Source organism: Ranitomeya variabilis, chromosome 1, assembly GCF_051348905.1.
Source record: "Ranitomeya variabilis isolate aRanVar5 chromosome 1, aRanVar5.hap1, whole genome shotgun sequence".
In the NCBI taxonomy this organism is placed as follows: Eukaryota; Metazoa; Chordata; class Amphibia; order Anura; family Dendrobatidae; genus Ranitomeya; species Ranitomeya variabilis.
Window position 1 is genome coordinate 825834679 of NC_135232.1, and position 9240 is coordinate 825843918.

A 9240-nucleotide genomic window follows, 5' to 3' on the forward strand; every position below is an offset into this window, starting at 1 on the left:
GGATTCCCTGACTTGCAGCAAATTTTAAGGCCCATATCTTTGGGACCAAATGGCGGATTTTAATAAAACCAAAAAAGGAATAATCAGTGGGAATAAAATAAGAGGAAAAACGGTCCACTTTTGACCTGGTGATCGGTCCTCTTTAAGAAGCTGCTGCCACTGACAACTGTTTGTAGAAGGTTCACCAGTGCGTACTCAGTACTTGTGATATCTGTCTCTGTCTCTGATCTCTAATCTCTTTTTTTTGGGGCTGAAAGTCCCCCTCTCGGCTTATACTCGAGTCATACCCAGGGGTCGGCAGGGGAGGGGGAGCGGGGGCTGTCCTAGTCCAGGCGCAGTCCCTGCAGGTCCCGGGCGCCGGCAGCAGCAGCTTCAGCTTCTTCCTGTACTTAGCGGTCACATGGTACCGCTCATTACAGTAATGAATATGCGGCTCCACCTCCCATAGAGGTGGAGCTGCATATTCATTACTGTGTAATGAACGGTAACGGTGACCGCTCAGTACAGGATGAAGCTGCGGCGTCGGGGAAGCAGGGTCTGCACAGCGCCAGGACCAGGTGAGTATACGGGGAGAGGAGCGCTGCGCGATATTCACCTTTCCTCGTTCCGGGCGCCGCTCTGTCTTCTGCAGTGACGCTCAGGTCAGAGGGCGCGGTGACGTGGTTAGTGCGCGCCCTCTGCTGAACGTCAGTGCTGAGCATGGAGTGGCGCCGTAACGAGGAGCAGGTGACTATTGAAAGTGTCGGGGGTCCTGAGCAACGGAGAGGTGAGTATTTTTTTTTTTTTATCGCAGCAAATGGGGCAAGTGTCTGTATGGAGCATCTATGGGGCCATAACGTTTGTGCAGCACTATATTGGGCCATAATGTTTGTGCAGCACTATATGGGGCCATAATGTTTGTGCAGCACTATATGGGGCCATAATGTTTGTGCAGCACTATATGGGGCCATAACGTTTGTGCAGGCAGCACTATATGGGGCCATAATGTTTGTGCAGGACTATATGGGGCCATAACGTTTGTGCAGCACTATATGGGGCCATAATGTTTGTGCAGCACTATATGGGGCCATAACGTTTGTGCAGCACTATATGGGGCAAGTGTCTGTATGGGGCCATAATTAACGTTTGTGGAGCACAACGGTATATGGGGCAAGTGTCTGTATGGAGCATCTTATAGAGCCATAATCAAGGTTTGTGCAGCACTATATGGGGCAAATATCTTTATAGAGCATCTTATGGGGCCATAATCAGCATTTGTGCAGCATTATATTGGGCAAATGTGTCTATGGAGCATCTTATGGGGCATTTATTAACCTTTATGCAGGATTATATGGGGCATATTTTAATATGGAACATCTTATGGGGTCATCATAAACTGCATGGAGCATTATATGGGGCTCCTGATTCAATATGGATATTCAAAACACTTAACCTACCGATGTCTCAATTAATTTTACTTTTATTGGTATCTATTTTTACTTTGGACATTTACCGGTAGCTGCTGCATTTTCCACCCTAGGCTTATACTCGAGTCATTAAGTTTTCCCAGATTTTTGTGGCAAAATTAGGGGGGTCGGCTTACACTCGAGTATATACGGTGTGTGTATATATATGTGTGTGTGTGTGTGTATGTATATATATATATATATATATATATATATATATATATATATATATATATATATATATATATATATATATATATATATATATATATATATATATATATATATATATATATTATAATCTATCCCCTCTGAGTAAATAGCTATATTTGAGAGCTGTAGTAGAAAATATAGCTTTGTCAGAAAGGAAAACTTTATAACTTTATTTTTAGGCCACATGCACCGGCAAAGCTGTGCACATAATCATCTGTGTCCTAGGGACGGCATGTGCCGTTGTATGATTCGTCAGGTGTCGTATAAAATGTCACTATGTATTTTTAAAGGATTTCTACAGAATCTGATAGAAAAAATCTCTATGCATCAAAATGAAATTCCAGGCCTATAGAGGTATAGTAGGGGCAATACAAAACCTAAAAATGGGGCACCCTTGTAAGCCTCTGAAACAATGTCTGGTTTGAACTTCAGCATTTATTAAACGTTCATGGAAATAAACTTTAGTTACCTTTTGCCACCCTCATTTAATACATTGGCCTCTTAATTTGATTACTTAGGTGAACGTGCAGCGGCTTGTGCAATTACTGCCTAACAACAGATGATTACAGCTAAGGTTGTAGCACAGTTTATATTAAGAAAACAATAGCTTGCCATCAAACACACTGAAACCCTGACAGATCCCATTAAAAGTAATTTGGTTTAGGCAGATTTTCACTGGTAATTTCTTGAAAATATCTCAAATGTGACCAATAATTCTTCGCTGGCATCTGGAGAAAATTTTCAACACATTAACCCTAAGATCAGGTGAACTTGGCTGTCTGATGTTGCCCATGCAGTCTGCACAGTTTTGGTAATATGATATAAGCAGCAGCTACAAATTCTCATATTTAAGACTTTTAAAGGGGTTTCTCCTTTCCGAAAACGTTTGCCTGCCGGGTGTATGTTACCCTCTCCGGTTCCAGTGCTGTGTTTCCGGCAATGCCCCAGCCTCTGTTTGGCTACAGTCGTAACGTCCCATTGACAGTTCTGCAGCCAATCACTGAGCTGAGCTGCTCTGCTTGTGCTGTTAACAATAATGTGGCCCATACACTTAAACGAGCAGCACCAGAGACTAATTGCTGGACCTAAGGAGGGTGAGTAAAGTGCAGTTGTTTGTTTTATTAGCAGGCAAAAGTTTTTTGAAAAGGGACAACCTCTTTAACTCAAATGGGGATTATTGGTGTAACTAGGCCTAAAGCCAAGTTCACGCAAGCGTCTTTCCATGTCCATACACAGACTGCAATTCCCTGAGCTAGCAGCGGGTCTCCTGACCTGAACTTGCAGTCTGTGTCTAGGCTGAGGCTGTAAGTTCGGGTCGGGTGACCCACGATAAGCCGGGGCATACGTTTATGTGAACCCGGCAGATCAAGATATAATCCTAGCTAGTAAGAAATATTAACCAATGTATTCATAACATAATGGTGAATCTCCTTTTTTATTTACAGCTATGTAGAACAGAAGACACGAAAGCTCCATTTTATTCCAACCTCTCTTTACCTGTCCATTTCAACATACAGCAAGATTGTGGGCACTTCTTGGCCACTGTCCCTTCAAGCTTGTTACATCCCTCTGATACATCAAAAGGCAGTTTAACAAATGAGACGTCCCAGGCTGTTGGCCTATCCTCTGAGGAAGATTGTGTGGTGGTGATCACTCGCGAAGTGCCCTACCGTACAGCTGCAGACTTTGTCAAAGAGTCCACGTCCACGCATAAAACCCAGCCAGAGATCTATGAGCGTCAAGTCTGCCTCCTTCTTCTTCAACTCTGTAATGGCTTAGAGCACTTAAAAGAACATGCCATTATTCATCGAGACCTCTGCTTGGAAAATCTGCTTCTTGTTCACTGTCATACCACAGCTGATAAACTTAAAGATGGAAAGTATGTCCCAAGACTTATAGTGAGCAATTTTTCTAAAGCCAAACAAAGACCTGGTTCTGAGGACTCTAAACTCAAGAGAGATAAGACCAGACTGGCGCCGGAAATCATGGCTGCTTCCCAGTACAAAAAGTTTGATGAGTTTCAGACAGGGATCCTTATTTATGAATTACTCCACCAGCCAAACCCATTTCAGGTCCGTACAAGTCTTCATGAGCATGAGTATAGTCAGAAAGACTTGCCCCCACTCCGTAACTTATCGGTTTATTCTCGTGGCCTTCAACATCTTGCCCACTTACTCTTGGAAGCTGATCCAATTAAACGCATTCGCATTTCTGAGGCAAAGCGTATACTTCAGTGTCTATTGTGGGGCCCAAGGAAAGATTTAACAGATCAACCATTTAGCCATGAAGAGGCGTTACACTGTGCCCTTCAGAACTGGATTGACATGAAGCGAGCCCTTCTCATGATGAAGTTTGCAGAGCGCGCTTTAGAGCCTGAACATAACATTTCTCTCGAGGACTGGTTATGCTGTCAATACTTGGCATCTGCAGATCCATGCTACCTTTATAAAACACTGAAACTTATCAAACTTATTACATGATCTGTAGTGTAACACTCTATCTTTTGAAATCATAGTAGAGCAGTTTATTGCAATGATGTTGCATTTTTTACCTGGCATGAAACGCCTAATGGACCTGTGATTCCCCTGTTTCAGCATAGACATTTCATTGGTGACATTACACTGCAATGATCTATCTCATTACTCATTTCCATCTGGGAACACTAAATATATCTTTAATCCAATGCTGTGAATGATAAAAATTAGTAGTGAGATATTTTTTGTAGCAAATATGATTTTCTGACTCTTGGCAACAATCCACTGCCAGAGTTTTCAATGACAGTGGCTTTCAGGTGGAGCTGTCGCCAGGTCCAAAGTTGCCATTTTATGCTCTAATTTTGTTCCTGCTTTTCTAAATCGATCTACAGATCTTTTTTACTTAGTGCTTTTTATAGTCTTTACCAAAGGAGGCAAAACTCACAGGGTAATTATGCAGATCAGCCAAAAGACATGACCCCAAAGAATCCTGTGAGCTATGTCTGCTTGGAAAGCACAGAAAACTTTGTACATAGTAAAAAATCCCATAATTCTGAAACCGTATATGGAATTGGGAAAAAAAAAAAATTGTTGCCAGGAGGAAATTAACTTTATTCCCCTGGCAGCATTCCGGTTTCAGTAACAGGGGTGGCGCCGGTGCACGTTCAGTCACCGCTCTGTGTATAGAGAGCGGTTTTTGTAACTGCGCCTCTGACACCGACTGACAGCCGGATCACCATTAGTCAGCTGTCAGTCGATACAGAACGGTCATTGAACCTGTGCCAGCGCTTCCCCCATGACTGAAACTGGAATGCTGCCGGGAGGAATAAAGGATCCAAGTACAAGCTCCAGGCAGGTTCACAATGCTTCTAACCTGCAGATTGACCACACATCTGCTGGTTAATAGCAATTTTTTTTTTTTTTTTTTACAGGTGACAGGTTTACTTTAAGAGAGAAAACTGTCCACTTTAGACCTGGTGACAGGTCCTCATTAAGCAACCTAGATATAATTTTTTCCTATCCCTTTTCAATATTTTGTTCACCACAGAAATTTGCATATTAAATCCAAAATGTGACTTATTTAGTAAATAGTGTTATTACTTGGCAATTGTCTTATCTTTAGCACAGACTTTTTTTTTTTTAACTTTTCCATTACGCGGTTCCCGATATACATTACCTATTGTTCTACGCGTTATAGAGGAAATCCCTCCCAGAGCACTCTGACCCGTACTTGAATATTGCATTTGTACTGTATAAATTGAGCAGTAAAACAAGGCTGTGGTCTCCGTAACCTGCCCAGTATACACTTCTCAGCTTGGCACCACACACCTCTGTGGAGATCTATAATTTCTAAGACAAATACAGAATGGTGGTGTTGTCCTGACCGGAATAGTAAAATGTTCATTTTATAGCACAGGTTGTTGAAGAATGAAAGCAAATTTTCCATAAATCTCCCACATTTAATGTGCAAATTTATTTCTTTTGTGTTTTTAAAAAAAAAAAAATTAAGGGTATGTGCACACGACAGGATTTCTTGCAGAAATTTCCTGAAGAAAACCGGAAATTTTCTGCAAGAAATCCGCATGTTTCTTTTTGCCTTTTTTTCCCGTTTTTTTCCCGTTTTTTTTAGCATTTTGCAAGCGTAATTAGCTTGCAGAATGCTAAAGTTTCCCAAGCGATCTGTAGCATCGCTTGGAAAACTGATTGACAGGTTGGTCACACTTGTCAAACATAGTGTTTGACAAGTGTGACCAACTTTTTAGTATAGATGCAGCCTATGCAGCATCAATAGTAAAAGATAGAATGTTAAAAATAATTTAAAAAAATTTAAAAAATGGTTATACTCACCTTCCGCAAACAGCCGATATCCTCAGCGGCTTCCGTTCCTATAGATGGTGTGTGCAGGACCTTCGATGACGTCGCGGTCACGTGACCGCGACGTCATCGCAGGTCCTTCACACACACCAGCTATAGGAAAGGAAAGCGGCAGTGTGCACCGCTGAGAGGCGGGAAGACTGCGGGGGCCATCGAAGGTGAGTATATGACTATTTATTTTTTATTTTAATTCTTTTTTTTTTTTTACCAATTATACGGTGCCCAGTCCGTGGAGGAGAGTCTCCTCTCCTCCACCCTGGGTACCAACCGCACATGATCTGCTTACTTCCCGCATGGTGGGCATAGCCACATGCGGAAAGTAAGCAGATGAATGCATTACCAGGTGTGCGGAATCCCCGCAATTCCGCGAATTTTTTTTTTCCGCAATGCGATTTTTTTCGCGGAAAAAAATGCAACATTTGCACAAGATATGCGGAATACACTGAAAATAATGGGAGGCATATGTAAGCGTTTTTTTCGCGTTTTTATAGCGAAAAACGCGAAAAATACTGAACGTGTGCACATGGCCTAAAAGCGAGCCAACACTTGGAATAAAAGATAGACAAATCTGATGATTCCATCAGGAGAAGCATGCACTGTTGTGTATAGAGTCCTGGTGGCTTTATGGGGGAAACAGGGGCTATATCATGCATCTTAATCTTTGTTATTGCATGACATAAATGACATAAGCAACTACTAGACTCCTCTCTCCATTAGAACAAATTGGTAACATTTTAGAGAAATATCTACTGATTGAACGCTAATCTTAAATATATGGCTGGCTTAAAGGTATTATGCCATAAATAACATTTATGTACAAGATAGATAATAAATACGACTCCCACTAATTCTGATTACAGGGGTTTTGTGTAAATGGAGCTGTAGTGAGCATGTGTGACTGCTGCTGCTATAGATTGTGTAAATGGAGCTGTAGTGAGCATGTGTGACTGCTGCTGCTATAGATTGTGTAAATGGAGCTGTAGTGAGCATGTGTGACTGCTGCTGCTATAGATTGTGTAAATGGAGCTGTAGTGAGCATGTGTGACTGCTGCTGCTATAGATTGTGTAAATGGAGCTGTAGTGAGCATGTGTGACTGCTGCTGCTACTAATTGTGTGAATGGAGCCGTAGTGAGCATGTGTGAATACTGCTGCTATAGATTGTGTGTATGGAGCTGTAGTGAGCATGTGACTACTGCTCCTACTAATTGTGGGAATAGAGCCGTAGTGAGCTTGTGTGACTGCTGCTATAGATTGTGTTAATGAAGCTGTAGTGAGCATGTGTGACTACAGCTCCATAAACGATCTCTAGCAGCAGTGGTTGCACATGCTCAGTGCTGCTCCATTCACACAATGAGCTCTTGGATCCTTGTTCTCATGATTGGGGGGTTCAGTAGTCACATCCCCAGTGATCAGACACTTACCATCAAAGGATAGGGTAATTCTAATTCAAATAATGTACTTTTTTTTTTTAAGAGATTGATGCTCCTTTGGGTGATTTTGTACTTGAGTTGCTGTATATCCTTACCACTACTTTTAAATACTTGACTTGTTTTTTTTGTTACTGACTGTACATTCCCCTACACTAAAAAGGCTGCTGAATGCCAAGAGTGCCACGCTGATCTTCGTAAATATGTATATAACACAGGCTAAAGTAGCCTGGATTGCTACATATAGCTTCTATTTGAATAACGAGAGATAGTAGTAGAAGTCGCTGGGTTGTGATCCAGCATTTCTGTATTATAGATGTACATTTGTTCTATACAATTACCATTTAAAACATTTTTGTGGAAGCCTAATCACGTTGCAGTGCAATGGTTTATTAGCTTCACATGCTATGGTTTATTTTTGTGTGCTTTAATACTGTTTACAAATCCCATTTTTCGCATATGGAAGATGAATCGTTTTGTACGTTCATGTGTTAATTTTTAAAATATTGTAAAATAAACTACTTGTTAAATCCAAACTGTTGTGTATCTTCCTGTATTTTTCATCTTTGAGGACACCATTGATCCTGTTCAAATCATCAACTGCATTTGCTGAAATTCATCCCGAAACTTACAAAGAACCTCCTCCATGCTTCACTGGTGCTTGCAGACATTCATTATTGTGGCACTTTCCATCCCTTCAGCAAACAAACTGCCTTCTGTTCTATCCAAATGTTTCACATTTTGACTCCAGTCCAAAGCACCTGACTGCCATTTTTCTGTCCCCCCCAGTTGAGTATCTTGGCCTTCAAAGACATTTGCTTTTTGGCCGAAATACTTCCATAATGTCCACTTCTGGCCATATTTCTCTAAACATTAGATGGATCTAGCTAGGTTCCATTGGTTGCGGTCTTGCACTGCTAGACATTGTCTAATTTTACAAGAAAGTATGATTTGATTTATATCAGCTGCTTTACGTTTCCTAGGCTGACCAGTGTCCTCCAACATTGCTTTCTTTGTGCTTCTTCAAAAGAGCTTGATCAGCATATCTGTCCACGAACTCTCCTGAAATACCAGCTTATTAGTGTTAATCGGCTAATAAGGAATTCTATCTTGTGACAAATTATTTGTCTACATCCTGTGGGAAATATGGACTGTGAATACCACAGCAGGATGCTGAGATAGAAAGTTCTGGAAATGAGCTTCCCGTGGGTGTAATAGCCCTATAGTAACAGCTGAATACATTTCCTTCCAGTTCATTGTACATATGCAAAGTCATTGAAAGTGTAGAAAGACGAGTCTAAACTACTTGTACATTCTCTGAAGTGTTTTATCATTGTGCTATACGCTTGTCCTGGTGTTTCCACAGGACACATTTCACCCTTTCCACATCTTTCCACTCCTACACAAATTCCTTGGTGAATCACAGCGCAGAACAAATACAGTGCACTTGGTGGTTCTGGCGCTAGCGTTTATAGGAGTGTCCATCTGGACGTGTAAAACTGCTCAATTATTAACAGCTATTAACAGCAAAGTAAAATTAACATAAAAAGATAAAGGGGATAAATTAGCAGATTTATCATTGCTGAACTCTATGACCGGTTCACAATTCATGTTTGAATTCCAGATTGCACTAATGTGCTGAACGGAAAGGAGTACACTCCAACAGATTTGTCAGAAAACCTTTAGCTTCCCCTCAAAATCGACATTTCCTACAGGATACCATACTCAAAATACTCCCACAACCATGAGCCATTGATTGCAAATAAGGTTTGTTATTTTGTAAACCTAAAAAAAGTAATTTTCCA

At 41.1% G+C, this 9240-nt stretch overlaps 1 protein-coding gene across 2 annotated transcripts in view; it reads left to right on the forward strand.

Annotated features, from left to right (window-relative positions):
- The window catches only part of PRAG1 (PEAK1 related, kinase-activating pseudokinase 1), a 46426-nt gene extending 38461 nt beyond the window's left edge, over positions 1-7965 (forward strand). For both annotated transcript variants that reach the window (XM_077275213.1, XM_077275218.1), the window contains exon 6: positions 3104-7965. In XM_077275213.1, the coding sequence (XP_077131328.1) occupies positions 3104-4138 (1035 nt within the window). In that variant the 3' untranslated portion in view covers positions 4139-7965. The remainder of the gene's footprint in view (positions 1-3103) is intronic.
- Positions 7966-9240: the final 1275 nt, after the last annotated feature.